At 42.9% G+C, this 15206-nt stretch overlaps 1 protein-coding gene across 2 annotated transcripts in view; it reads left to right on the plus strand.

The window, feature by feature from the left end:
• The window catches only part of letm1 (leucine zipper-EF-hand containing transmembrane protein 1), a 130759-nt gene that overhangs the window by 91971 nt on the left and 23582 nt on the right, over positions 1-15206 (plus strand). For both annotated transcript variants that reach the window (XM_078553148.1, XM_078553157.1), the window contains exons 9-10: positions 15-194; positions 9165-9320. In XM_078553148.1, the coding sequence (XP_078409274.1) occupies positions 15-194; positions 9165-9320 (336 nt within the window). The remainder of the gene's footprint in view (positions 1-14; positions 195-9164; positions 9321-15206) is intronic.

The following is a 15206-nucleotide window of genomic DNA, read 5'->3' on the forward strand; positions in this document are numbered from 1 at the left end:
CTTTTCTAATTCAGGCAAAGGAAGCACAAGTCAAAGTAGCAGAAGTTGAATGTGACAAGGTGGATAATAAAGCCAAATTGGAAGCAACCTTGCAAGAGGAGGCAGCCATCAAGAGGGAGAACCAGGAGAGAGAGATGGAACGTATGGCAGAAGCTGCTGAAAAAGCTAAAGAAAGCTTACAGGTTGAAGCTAGGGTAAGTGTTTAATTTATCCATTCTAACATGCTTTGACTTTAGCAAAATGTTGCGAACCAGAACTTCCAAATTTCTCAGTGTTTTAAGAATTGAAATGGGTTACACATATCTGTCTAATTTACAAAACTGATTAGCTTTTGAGAAGTTACAAAAGAAAGATGCCCACAATGTGACAAAAAGTAGCTAGCATTCCGTAATGAAATTTAAATTTGAGTATGTATTTTCACCTAGATCTGTAGAAATTCACAGCTTGTGTCAGTGTTGGCTGTTTGAGGGAGCAATTCAAACCTATTCCCACAAGATTTGAGTAAAAAAATGGCATAACCTGGTTTTTGTCTTGTGGAATTTTATATTTCAATATGGGTACATCTAAGGTGTCAACCATGACTCAGTGGTAGCACTCTAACCTTTGAGTCAGAAAGTTGTGTGTTCAAGTCCCACTCCAGAGACTTAAGCACAAATTCTAAGCTCATGTTCCAATGAGTACTGAGGTGCTGTCCTTCAGGCACAATGTTAAACCAAGGCCACATCTGCCCCCTCAAGTGGCCATAAGCCCCGTGGCACTATTTGAAGAGGAATGAGTTCTGAAGACTCAAATTTGCCTTGAAACATTAGCTCTCTTTCTCTCTCCACAGATGCTGCCAGACCTGCTGAGTATTTCCAGCGCTGTGTTTTTATTTCAGATTTTCAGCATTCGCAGTATTTTGCTTTTATTATGAATTTTCATGCTGTTCTCTGGCCAATTTTTATCCCTCAACAGAAAATACTGTGAACAAATAATCTGTTTCATTGAGTTCAAGAGGGATGGATATGACTGAAATTAAAGGTTTTTTTATTCTTTCATGGGACGTGGGTTTTAATTAACCACACTAATTGCTCTTGAGAAGGTGGTGGTGAGCCGCTTCTTGAGCCTCTGCATTTATGTGGTGTAACAGTGATATAGTCTGTCAGGGTGGTGTGTGGCTTTGAAGGGAATTTACAGATGGTGGTGTTCCCATGCATCTGCTGCCATTGTCCTTCTAGGTGATAGAGGTCACGGCTTTGGGAGATGCTGTTGAGGGAGCCTTGCATCTTGTAGATGGTACGCACTGCTGCCATTTGCGTTGGTGGTGGAGGGAGTAGATGTTGATGGTGGCAGATGGGGTGCCAATCATGCAGGCTGCTTTGTCCTGGATGGTGTTGAGCTTTTTGAATGCTGTTGGAGCTGCACTCATCCAGGCAAGTGGAGAGTATTCCATCACACTTCTGACTTGTGCCTTTTAGATGGTGGATAGGCTTTGGGGAGTCAGGAGGTGAGTTGCTCTCCGCAAAATTCCCAATCTCTAATCTGCTCTTATAGCACAGTACTTAGATGGCTGAAACAACTCAGTTCCTGGTCAATGGTAACCCCCAGGATGTTGATAGTGGGGGATTCGGCGATGGTAACGCCATTAAATGTCAAAGGGAGATGTTTGTATTCTCTCTTGTTGGAGATGGTCACTGCCTGGCACTTGTGTGTACAAACCTTACTCACTCCTTATCAGCCCAAGTCTGAATGTTGTCCAGGTCTTCATCACTTTGCTAATGATTGAGAGTAGACTAGTGTGGATGAGTGGTAATTGGCCAGGTTGTATTTGTCCTGATTTATGTGGACAGGACGTAGCTGGACAGTTTTCCACATTGCCAGGTTGATGCCAGTGTTATAGCTGTACTGGAACAGCTCGGCTAGGGGCACGGCTTGTTCTGGAACACAAGTCTTCTGTATTTTTGCTGTAATGTTGTCAGGACCTATAGCCTTCCAGTATCCTTCAGCTATTTCTTGATGTAACGTGGAGTGAATCAAATTAGCTGAAAACTGGCATCTGTGATGCTTGGGACCTCTGGATCATCCATCTCTGTCTCCTCCTGTCGGCACTTATGGCTGAAGATTGTTGCAACTGCTGCAGCCTTGTCTTTTGCACTCATGTGCTGGTCTCCCCTTCATTGAGAATGGGAATATTTGTGGAGCCACCTTCTCCCATTAGTTATCCACCACCATTCACAACTGGATATAGCAGGACTGCAGAGCTTACATCTGATCCATTGGTTGTGGGATTGCTTAGCTCTGTCTATCGCATGCTGCTTTTGCCATTTGGCATGCAAGTCGTCCTGCATTGTAGATAGGTCACTAGATTGATGACTCCTTTTTAAGTGCTGCTCATAGCATGCTCTCCTGCACTCTTCACTGAACAAGGGTTGATCCACTGGCCAGATGGTAATGGTAGAGTGGAGGATATGCTGGGTCATGAGGTTACAGGTTGTTTTTGTATACAATTCTGCAGCTGCTGATGGCCCATAGCGTGTCATGGATGCCCAGTTTTGAGTAGCTGGATCTGTTCGAAATCTATCCCATTTAGCATGGCGGTAGTGCCACACAACGCGATGGAGGGTATCTTCAATGTGAAGACGGGACTTTATCTCCACAAGCACTGCGCAAGGGTCACACCTACCAATACTGTCTTGAACAGATGCATCTGCAACAGGTAGATTGGTAAGGTCAAGTAGATTTTCCCTCTTGTTGATTTCCTCACCACCTGCTGCAGACCATGTCTAGCAGGCTATGTCCTTTAGGGCATAAGAACATAAGAACTAGGAGCAGGAGTAGGCAATTCAGCCCCTCGAGCCTGCGTTCAATGCGATCGTGGCTGATCTCATTTCGGCCTCAATACCAATTTCCCCCCTCCCCATAACCTTTCAACCCATTACTAATGAAAAATCTATCTCCTCCTTAAATTTATTCAGCGTCCCAGCATCCACTGCACTCTGAGGTAGTGAATTCCATAGATTCATGATCCTTTGAGAAAAGTAATTCCCCCTCATCTCTGATTTATACCTACCACCCCTTAACCTAAAACTATGGCCTCTCATTCTAGAATGGCCCACAAGGGGAAACATCTGCTCCACGTCTACTTTGTCTATCTCCTTTAGCATCTTATATACCTCAATTAGATCCCCTCTCATCCTTCTAAACTCCAGTGAGTATAGGCCTAAACTGCTCAATCTCTCCTCATAAGACAAGCCCTGCATCTCTGGAATCAATCTAGTGAACCTTCTCTGAACCACCTCCAATGCAACTACATCCTCAAGTAAGGGACCAAAACTGTGCACAGTACTCCAGGTGTGGTCTCACCAATGCCTTGTACAGTTGCAACAACACTTCCATATTTTTACACTCTATTCCTTCAGCAATAAATGCCAAAATTCCATTTGCCTTCCTTATTACCTGCTGTACCTGCATACTAGCTTTCAGCAATTCATGCACGAGGACACCCAGATCCCTCTGCACTGAAGCATTCTGAAGTTTCTCTCCATTTAAATAATAAGTCGCCTTTTTATTCTTCCGACCAAAATGGATAACCTCACACTTATCCACGTTAAACTCCATCCGCCAAATTTTGGCCCATTCACCTAAACTGTCCATATCCATTTGTAAATTTCTTATTTCTTCATTGCAACTTATTTTCCCACGTATTTTGGTGTCATCTGCAAATTTAGCTATAGTACCTTCTACCCCTGAATCCAAGTTATTAATATAGATTGTAAATAGTTGGGGCTCAAGGACCGAACGCTGTGGCACCCCACTAGTTACAGCTTGCCATCCAGAAAAAGACCCATTTATCCCGACTCTTTGCTTTCTGTTGGTTAGCCAATCATCAATCCAAGCTAATATATTACCCCTAACTCTGTGTGATCTTATCTTGTGTATTAATCTTTTGTGCGGCACCTTATCAAAGGCCTTCTGGAAGTCCAGATATACTACATCTACAGGATCCCCATTATCCACTTTGCTTGTCACATCTTCAAAGAACTCTAGCAAATTAATCAAACATGATTTACTCTTCATAAAACCATGCTGACTCTGATGGATTGCATTTTGACTTTCCAAATGCCCCATTACTACTTCCTTAATAATGGATTCCAACAATTTCCCAATGACAGACGTTAAACTAACTGGTCTATAGTTTCCTACTTTCTGCCTCCCTCCACCCACCCCTTTTGAATAAGGGCGTTATATTAGCATTTTTCGAATCCTCTGGAACCTTTCCAGAATCCAGGGAATTTTGGAATATTATAGCCAATGCATCCACTATCTCCGCTGCCACTTCCTTTAAGACCCTGTAATGTAGGCCATCAGGTCCTGGAGACTTGTCACCCTTCAGTGCTCAGGTCTTTTCTCTAGTGATGGTGATTGTTCTAAGTTCCTCCTTCTCTATACCCTCTGCACTACCTGTTACTTTTGGGGTGGTACTAGTGTCCTCCACCGTGAAAACTGAGGCAAAATATTGATTAAGCGTCTCTGCCATTTCTGCGTTCCCCACTATTAACTCCCCAGTCTCACCCTCCAAGGGACCAACATTCACTTTAGTTACTCTCTTTCCTTTTATATACTTGTTGAAGATTTTCCTATCAGTTTTTACATTTTGCAATACTTTTTCATAATTCACCTTTGCTCTTTTTATTATTTTTTTTAGTAATCCTTTGTTGATCTTTAAAAGTTTCCCAATCTTCCAGCCTGCTACCTACCTTTGCAATTTGGTATGTCTTAGTTTTTGCCTATGTTACCTTTAACTTCCATGCTTAGCCATGGATGCTTTTTCCCCCTCTTACCATCTTTCTTCCCCTGTGGGATATATTTTACTTGGGAGGAATTAAATATCTCCTTAAATATCTGCCACTGTTCATCAACTGTCCTACCTTGTAGTATTCCTGCCCAGTCCACTAGGGCCAAATCTGCCCTCATGCCTATATAGTTAGCTTTGTTTAACTCCAGAACACTAGTGTGGGACTCAAGTTTCTCGCTCTCAAGCTGAACTCAAAATTCTATCATGCTTTGATCACTCTTCCCTAGAGGACCCTTTACTATGAGATCATTAATTAATCCTATCTCATTACACAAAACCAAATCCAGAATAGCCTGCTCCCTGGTTGGTTCCACAACATATTGCTCCAAGAAACAATCTCTAATACACTGTATGAACTCTCCCTCGAGGCTACCCTTGCCAATTTGATTAGTCGAGTCTATATGCATATTAAAATCACCCATGATTATTGCCGTGCCTTTCTTACATGCTCCTGGTATTTCCTGGTTTATACTGTGCCCTACTGTTGAACTACTGTTTGGGGACCTATAGATTACTCCCACCAGGGACTTCTTTCCCTTGCTATTTCTTATTTCTACCCAGACTGACTCTACATCTTGCTTTCCAGTGCCTATATCATTCCTCATTGTAGCGCTGAGCTCTTTCCTTTACTAACAAAACTACACCACCTCCTTTTCCTCCCTGCCTATCCTTACCAAACACTGAGTACCCTTGGATATTCAACTCCCAAACCTGTTCTCTCTGTAACCACATCTCAGTAATCGCCACCAAATCATACCTATTTACCTCTATTTGCGCTGTTAACTCATTAGTTTTATTCCGAATGCTACACACATTCAGCCATAAAGCCTTTAAGTTTGCCCTATTGTCAATTTTCCCTACTCTTATGATTCTTTGGTGCAATATGGCGTTCACACACTCTGTCCCTTCCTTTCACTTTTTGGTAACAATCAGCCTAACTAACCTGCACTCTTACCGTCTCCTTAAAATTTGTTTTTTTATATTTCCATGCAACTGAACCCTCCCCCCCACTATTTAGCTTAAAGCCCTATCTACAACCCTAGTTATGCGATTTGCCAGGACACTGGTCCCAGCATGATTCAAGTGGAGCCCGTCCGAATGGAATAGCTGCCTCTTTCCCCAGTACTGGTGCTAATGTCCCATGAATTCGAACCCATTTCTCCCACACCAATCTTTGAGCCATGCATTTACCACTTTAATTTTATTGACCCTGTGCCAATTAGCTCGTGGCTCAGGTAGTAATCTGGAGATTATTACCTTTTTGGTTCTGCTTTTTAATTTAGCCCCTAGTTGCTCGTATTCCCTCAGTAGAACCTCATTCCTCGTTCTACCTACATGGTACTTGGTACCTACATGGACCACGACAACTGGATCTTTCTCCTCCCACTCCAAGTTCCTCTGCAGCCTAGATGAGATATCCTTAACCCTGGTACCAGGTAGGCAACACAGCCTTCAGGACTCTCGATTCTGACTACAGAGAACAGTATCTATTCCCCTAACTATACTATCCCCGATTACAACTACATTTCTCTTTACTCCCCCAACTTGAATGGCTCCCTGTACCACGATGCTATGGTCAGTTTGCTCATCCTCCCTACAGTCCCCGCTGTCGTCCACACAGGGTGCAAGAATCTCAAACCTGTTGGATAAGGGCAGGGGCTGAGGCTCCTGCAGTGCTGCTTCCTGGATCCCTCTACCTGCCTCACTCATTGTCATACTCTCCTGTCCCTGACCACTGGCCAAATTTAAGGTAGCTAATCTATGGGGTGTGACTGTCTCCTGAAACACTGCATCCAGGCAAGTCTCCCCCTCCCTGATGTGTTGCAGTGTCCAAAGCTCAGACTCCAGCTCATCAACTCTGAGCTGGAGTTCCTCGAGCAACCAGCATTTGCTACAGATGTGGTCACCAGGAACCACAATGGGGTCCACCAGCTCCCACATCATGCAGCTACAACACATCACCTGCCCTGCATCTCTATTTTATTTAATTAGTTTTTAAATTTGTTTTTAAATTTCCTACTGGCCTTTAGTTTATCAATCTGTGAAATATTTATCCTATTTACCTTTAATCTGAAAGCAAGTTAGAATAGAGATTCAAAATACACTTTTTAAAATCAACTGGAGCTCGCTCTCTCTGCTGAGTTGAAGCTGAAGTGTTAGGCCTCCTATCCTGGGCCACAGTAGTCACTTTTAATCTGAAATCAACTTAGAATAGGTAGTTCAAACGAGCAGTTACTTACCAACTAATGAACTTACGGTTTTCCTGTGATGTCACTCTTTTTTTTCACTTGGCAACAGTGACTGTAGAGTACACTCTTCCCAGACTGCAGCCCAGGATTCGGCTAGCTCAGTCAGAAGTGGTGCTGCCGAGCCACTCTTGGTGATGGGCATTGAAGTCCCCCACCCAGAGTACATTCTGCACCCTTGCCACCCTCTGTGCTTCCTCCAAGCGGTGTTCAATGTGGAGGAATACTGATTATCAGCTGAAGGGGCGGTAGATGGTAATCAGCAGAAGGTTTCCTTGCCCATGTTTGACCTGATGCCATGAGACTTCATGGAGTCCAGAGTCAATGTTGAGAACTCCCAGTGCAACTCCCTCCTGACTTTATACCACTGTGCCACCACCTCTGGAGGTTATGTTTTGTCAGTGGGACTGGACACACCCAGGGATGGGGATGGTGGTGTCTGTGACAATATCTGTAAGGTATGATTTGGTGAGTATGACTGTGTCAGGCTGTTGTTTGACTAGTCTGTGAGACAGCTCTCCCAATTTTGGCACAAGCCCCCAGATATTAGTAAGAGTTGACAAGGTTGGTTTTCCCACTGTCATTTCTAGCGCTTAGGTCAATGCTGGGTGATGCATCCGGTTTCATTCCTTTTTGTAGACTTTGAAGTGATTTGATACAACTGAGTGGCTTGCTAGGCCATTTCAGAGGGCATTTAAGAGTCAACCACATTTGTTGTGCATCTGGAGTCACATGTAGGCCACACCAGGTAAGGACAGCAGATTTCTTTCCCTGAAGGATTTACAAACATATGAATTAGGAGCAGGAGTAGGCTACTAGTAGGCAAAAAGTATAAAAACAAATTGTAAAAGCTTTTACAGGTATGTAAAAAGGCAGAGTATGCACATAAACTTGGGTCCCTTGGAGGCTGAGACAGAAGAAATTACAAATAGAAATAAGGAAATGGCAGAAGTGTTCAAACAAATATTTTATTTCTGTCTTCACAATAGAAGACATAGAAATATACCAGATACAATGGGGAACTAAGGGTCCGATAAGAGTGAGGAACTATAATTAATATTAGTAATTATAATAATTATAATAATCTAATCTTGTAGGTGGTATACACAATTGCCACTGTGCGCCAATGGTGGAGGGAAGGAACATTTAAGTTGGTGCCAATGAAACGGACTGCTTTTTCTTGAATGGTGTCAGGCTTCTAGAGCGTTATTGGAGCTGCGTTCATCCAGGAGAGTATTCCATCACACTCCTGACTTGTTCCTAGTAGACGGTGGACATGCTTTGAGGAGTGAGATTCTTGTAGCAGAATTCCCAGTCTCTGACCTGCCCTTGTATCCATAGCTTTTATATGGCTAGTCCAGTTCAGTTTCTGGTCAATGGTAACCTCCAGGATGTTGATGATGGGGGATTCAGTGATAATAATGCCATAGGGAGATGGGCAGATTCTCTCTTGTTGGAGACAGTCATTGCTTGGCACTTGTGTGATGAGAATGTTACTTGCCGCTTATCAGCTCAACCCTAAATGTTGTCCAGGTATTGCAGCATGCAAAAACAAACTGCTTCAGTATCTGAGGAGTTGTGAATAATGCTCAGTACTGTGCAATCTTCAACAACTATCCCCACTTCCGACCTTGATGGAGAGAAGGTCATCAATGAAGCAGCTGGAGATGGTTTGACCGAAGACGCTCTCCTGTGGGACTCCTGCATCGATGTCCTGGTTCTGAGGTGATTGGCCTCCAACGATCAGAACTATCTTCCTTTGTGTTAGATATGATGGCAACCAATGGAGATTTTCCCCTGATTTTCATTGATTTCAACTTTGATAGGCTCCTTGCTGCCACACTTGGTAAATGCTGCCTTGATGTCGAGGGCAGTCACTTTCACCTTACCTCTGGAATCCAGCTCTTTTGTCCATGCTTGGGCCAAGGCTGCATTGAAGTGTGGAGCTCAGTGACTCTGGTAGCTGTGTTTCATACATGACAATAACAACTAATGTACTTAATTAATTGTAAGTGTTTTAGGCTGAAACGAATGGCACTAGATAAATGCAAGTGTTTTCTCTCTCTCTCTCTCTCCTGCCACAGAAGGAAATAGAATCAGCAGTGAATCTGGAAGCAGCAGCTGTCAATGTGAAGCAAAGCCAGATTGCTATTGATACAGAACAAGAATTAGCTAATGTAGACCTGGCAATGCATTCTGAGACCTTGAAAGACACAGCGCCAGTACTGGAAGGAATTAAAGTATGTTTTAATGTGAAGGTCAATAACCTTCATTTATACTTATTTTTAAGCTGTTCATGGTAGGTAAACACTGTCCCAATAACAATTTGGTTTATTTTTTTCTAATCAGAAATCACTCAAAAGGTTTTTGTTGACATGACTCTATGAAGCTGATTTAACACACATTCCCTTCGTATTGCATAACATTTTGAAGCAATAACATGCCAAGTACATGCAACAACCACTTTGTGAATGTCTCAGGGCTTAGCTGGGTGATGACTGTTACTATTTTTTATTCTAAGAGATTAAGATCTTCAGTGACAACTTTAAGTGCAAGGTGTGCTGTGATTAGCCCAACCTGTATTGTTGCTGCTTCCACTTGACTTCGAAAGGGCCTTCATTGCTAATGAGGTTGCTATGGCTTTGAAACAAATGTTTTTCTTATAAACATTCGTGGTTTTAATGTACATGTTAGAATATTTCCCAGCCAAAGCACTCAACTACAGTGTTTTATTTATACTTTAATTTTGTAAAGCACATAGAATGGAGATATGCTAGTGGTTTAAAAAGAACCCTGTAAGGATAATTCAATGTGTTTTGGTGTAATTTCTGGATTTGGGAGGGTTTTCCAGATTATTTGTACATGGAAACCTGCCATCATTACATGGTCTGGCCTATATGTGACACCAGAACCACAGCCATGTTGTTGACTCTTAACTGACTTCTGAAATAGCCTAGCAAGCCACTCTTGAGGCATGAGACTGAGAAGTTAATTTAATGTGACATATCTGTTCTGGGAAAGACAGAGGATATTTGTTTTATACAAAAGTAGTGACTTCTTCAGAGAGTGCTAGTTGTGATTGGTGAAACAGACATGGCACTGAAGGCTCCCCTTCAGCAGCTGCAAAGCTGCATAAACAGAATAGGCTACAAGGTCATCTGTGCTACAGTGTCCCAGTGTGACAGGGGGAGATTGTGACAGAATGTGTGGGGGGTGGGGGGGTGTCACAGGGGGAGAATGTGACAGAAGGTGTGCAGGGGATGCGGTGTGTGACCGGGATGAATGTGACAGGGGGAAGAGTCTCATCTGGGCTACAAGCCCAGCTGCACATTGTGCATGTGAATGTGCAACATACAAATGTCTGTCATGGTGCATTCACTGTGCACAACTCGAGTCATCACTTGCATGTTCGGAGGGTGGGGGCTCATGGAAGATGGATAATTGGTGTTGTGGTTGATGACGCCTTTTTGCATCCCACAGACGGTTCCTTCCCTCCACTTTCACACAGATATTTGCATCCACCAGGCAGGTCTTTGAGAGGACTATCATGAGAGTGGTGGTGAAGAGCTAATTCAGGTGTTTGGACAGGTCACCACAACTATGCTAGGAGTGAAGGACTGGACCTTGACATAGAGGAGTGAATAGAAACAGAAGATCCTGTGCTCCAAGTGTTAGAGTTAAAGATGTAATGGGTCTGTAAAAGGCCTCGTTTTTGAGAAGGCCATGTTTATGGCACAGGCTTTTACCCATTAAGTGCCTGCAGAGGTCACAAATCTTGACTGAAAAATCTGATCAATACTTAGGATTTTAAAAAAAATTGAAATATATATATCAATATATTTGTTTTATTGCAATATTAAACTCTCTAATAACTTGAACTATTTACAAGGATGTACCTTCAATCAATTATATACTTTTAATGTTTTGAAATAAAATTTTAATTAGTAGCAAAAGCACATCATAAACAAATAAATTGGGCTGAATGGCATCCCTATTTGTACTTGCCTTGGGTTGTCTGTTAGAACAGTGCATCAATAACACAAGAAGTTGTTACAATAGACATGAGAAATTTAATGGTATTGAGCAAATAATGAGCTGTTTTAGCCACTTTTTTCATTTGTTTTTCCATGCTGTCACAGTTTGAGAAATGGCAAAGATATCTACGCATCAAGGTTGGGTCTATATCTCTCCATATTTTTGGCATTTTAATTTATATGTATGCAAATTCTCTTATTTAATGCCTTTCTCCCTAATATCTCTGTTTTCTAAATCTTTCTGCTCTTCATATCTTCCAGCAGATGTATTCTCCCTAGGCCAAAAAACTATGTAGCAAACTTTGCTGTAGTTGTCTGCAAGGGCTGCTCTTGGTGAGCTACTTCTGGAAATGCTTAACAGCTATCTTGCTCATTAGTATCCTGTGCCTGCTCTGTCTATTCAGTGACATGGCTGACATCAGGAATTCTCAGTGTGGGAGATTTGAATACCCCATGACACAGTAAGCAATAATTAAAAAGGCTAATAGAATATTGGCCTTTATCTTAAAGGGGCTGGAATACAAAAGGGTGTAAGTTATGCTACAGTTGTATATAGCTGAGGTTAGAACATATCTCAAGTGCTATATTCAGTTCTGGGCACTGCACCACCGGAATGAAACAATATACTGGTCTAGGAGAGGGTATAGTGGGGTTAAAAAGTTTAAATTATAAGGGCAGGTTGTATAGACTAGGCTTGTATTTACTTGACTGTTGCACATAAAGATGTTGTCTCCTCTTGCCTCTGGCTCATTTGCCATTTTCCTCAAATCTGTGAACTTTGGTTGCCAACACTCTTCAAGTGGAAACTGTTTCTCCTTATTGACTCAGTTAGAGCTCTTCATGATTTTGAATGCTTGCTTTAATAGTTTCCCCTTAACCTTCTTTCTTCTTAGGAAGGCAGTCCCAGTTTCTCCACTTTCACCACATAACTGATTTTTTTTTTGGGTAAGATTCTACTAAATCCCCTCTCCAAGGCCTTAACATCCTTCCTAAAGTGCGGTGCTCTTAATGGGTCACAGTATTCCAGCTGAAATCTAGCCAGTGATTTATAAAAGTTTAACATAACCTCCTTGCTTTGTACTCTATGCGTTTGTTTATAAAGACAGGAATCCTCTCAATAGCCACATAGACTTCTATTAAGTAAAGCTACTAAAAAATATGGAAACAAGGTGGCTAAATGGACTTGAGATACAAATCAGTCATGATCTAGCTGAATGACCTACTGTATCTATATAATGGAGTAAAATGGGAATTCTGAGTATTAATGGGTAGCCACACAATCTCAGTGTCCTGTTTTGATTGTCCAGTACTATAAAATATATATTTTACACTAAAAAGGAGGCCAGTCAGCCCATCGAGCCTGTACCAGCCAAGAGCAACCCAGTTAGTCCTACCCTCCTGCTCTTTCCCCATATTTCTGCAACTTTTTTCTCAAGTATTCATCCAATTTTCATTTGAAGGTGATATTGAAACTTTATTCACTACCTTAACAGCAAAGCATTCCAAATTCTAATCACTCGTTGCGTAAAAAAGTTTGTTCTCCTGTTGGCCCTGGTTCTTTTGCCAATAAGCTTAAATCTGTGCCCTCTGATTATCAGTACATCAGCCATTGTGAATATTTACTCTATCTAAACATTTCATGATTTCAAACACCTCTATTAAACATATTCTTAGACTTCTCGGATTCAAGGAGAACAGCCGCAGCTTCTCCACCCTATCTGCACAATTGTAATTCCTCGTTCCTGGAACCATTCAAAATCCCTTTTGTACCCTTTCCAAAGCTCTCACATCCTTCCTAAAGTGTAGGCCCAGGATCAGACACCATCTTCCAGCTAGGCCCAAACTAGTGTTTTATATAGGTTTAACAAAATTTCCTGGCTTTTGGACTTGCTGCCTCCAAAGCCCAGGATCCCATATGCTTCATTAACTGCACTGCTAACTTGTCCTGCTACCTTCAAAGATTTGTACAGAAATACTCCCTAGTCTTTTTCTTCTGGCACTCCCTTTAAAATTGTATTATCTAGACTGTGTTTTCTCTCATTCTTCTTACCAAAATGTAGCACTTTTCTGCATTGATTTTCACCTGCAATATGTCTTGCACATAGCACCAGGCTGTGTGTCCTTTTGAAGTCTGTTACTATCTTTCTCATTGTTTACTGCAACTCTAAATTTCAGTGCTGCAGATTTTGAAATTGTCCCCTGCATTCCCAAGTCTAAGTCATTAATTTATATCAAAAATAGCAGTGCCCCAGTACTGAACTTTGGGGAAATTCACTGTATGCCTCACTCCTGTCTGAAAATAGTTTTTCACCACAACTCTCGTTTAAATCCCTTAGCCAATTTTCTATCCTTGCTGCTATTGCGCCTCTTTTATCCACAGACTTCAAATTTGCTAACAAGCCTGAAGTGTTTAAGTTCACATACACATAAATTGCACTGCCCTCATCCACTCTCTCTGTTCTATCATCAAAAAACTCAATCAAGTTCGTCAAACACAATTTGACCATAACAAACCCGTGTTGATACTCCTTTAGTAGCCCATGCTAACCCAACTGGCTTTTTGGTTTCTCCTACGTGACAATGCCCCAGACACAACCAGCACTGTCTTCCCTGGGTATGTCCTGTCCCACCGGCAGGACAGACCCAGGAGAGGTGGTGGCACAGTGGTATACAGTCGGGAGGGAGTTGCCCTGGGAGTACTCAACATTGACTCCGGGCCCCATGAAGTCTCATGGCATCAGGTCAAACATGGGCAAGGAAACCTCCTACTGATTACTACGTACTGCCCTCTCTCAGCTGATGAACCAGTGCTCCTCCATGGTGAACACCACTTGGAGGAAGCATTGAGGGTGGCAAGGGCACAGAATGTTTTCTGGGTGGGGGCCTTCAATGTCCATCACCGAGAGTGGCTCGGTAGCACCAGAGCTGGCCGAGTCCAAAATTACATTTTTGCTAGAATGGGCCTGTGGCAGGCAGTGAGGGAACCAACAAGAGGGAAAAACACACTTGACCTCATCCTCACCAACCTGCCTGCCGCAGATGCATCCGTCCATGATAGTATCGGTAGGAGTGACCATCACATAGATATTGTGGAGACAAAGTCCCGCCTTCACATTGAGGATATCCTCCATTGTGTTGTGTGGCACTGCCACCGTGCTAAATGGGATCAATTTCGAACAGGTCCAGCAACTCAAAACTGGGCACCCATGAGGCACTGTAGGCCATCAGCAGCAGCATAAATGTACTCGAACATAATCTATAACCTCATTGCCCAGCGTATCCCCCCACACTACCGTTACCGTCAAGCCCAGGGGGCCAACCCTAGTTCAATGAAGAGTGCAGGAGGGCATGCCAGGAGCAGCACCAGGCATACCAAAAAATTAGGTATCAACCTGGTGAAGCGAGAACACAGGACAACTTGCGTGCCAAACAGCATAAGCAGCTAGTGATATACAGAGCTAAGTGATCCCACAACCAACGGGTCAAATCTAAGCTCTGCAGACTGCCACGTTCAGTCGCGAATGGTGGCGGAATATTAAACAGCTCATTGGAGGAGGAGACTCCTCAAATATCCCCATCCTCAATGATGGAGGAACCCAGCACATCAGTGCAAAAGATAAGGCTGAAGCATTTGCTACAATCTTCAGCCATAGGTGCCGAGTGGATGATCCATCTCAGCCTTCTCCGGAGGTCCCCAGCCTCTCAGATGCCATTCTTCAGCCAATTCAATTTACTCCACGTGATATCACGAAACGGCTGAAGGCACTGGCTACTGCAAAGACTATGGGCCCTACAATATTCCGGCAATAGTACTGAGGACTTGTGCTCCAGAACTTGCCGTGCTCCTAGCCAAACTGTTCCAGTACAGTGACAACACTGGCATCCACCCTGCTATGTGGAAAATTGCCCATGTATGTCCTGTACACAAAAAGCAGGACAAATCCAACCCGGCCAATTACCGCTCCGTCAGTCTACTCTCAATCATCAGTAAAGTAATGGAAGGGGTCATCAACAGCACTATCAAGCAGCACTTGCTTAGCAATAACCTGCTCACTGATGCTCAGCTTGGGTTCTGCCAGGGCCATTCAGCTC

Source organism: Cetorhinus maximus, chromosome 1 (assembly GCF_964194155.1).
Source record: "Cetorhinus maximus chromosome 1, sCetMax3.hap1.1, whole genome shotgun sequence".
NCBI lineage: Eukaryota > Metazoa > Chordata > Chondrichthyes > Lamniformes > Cetorhinidae > Cetorhinus > Cetorhinus maximus.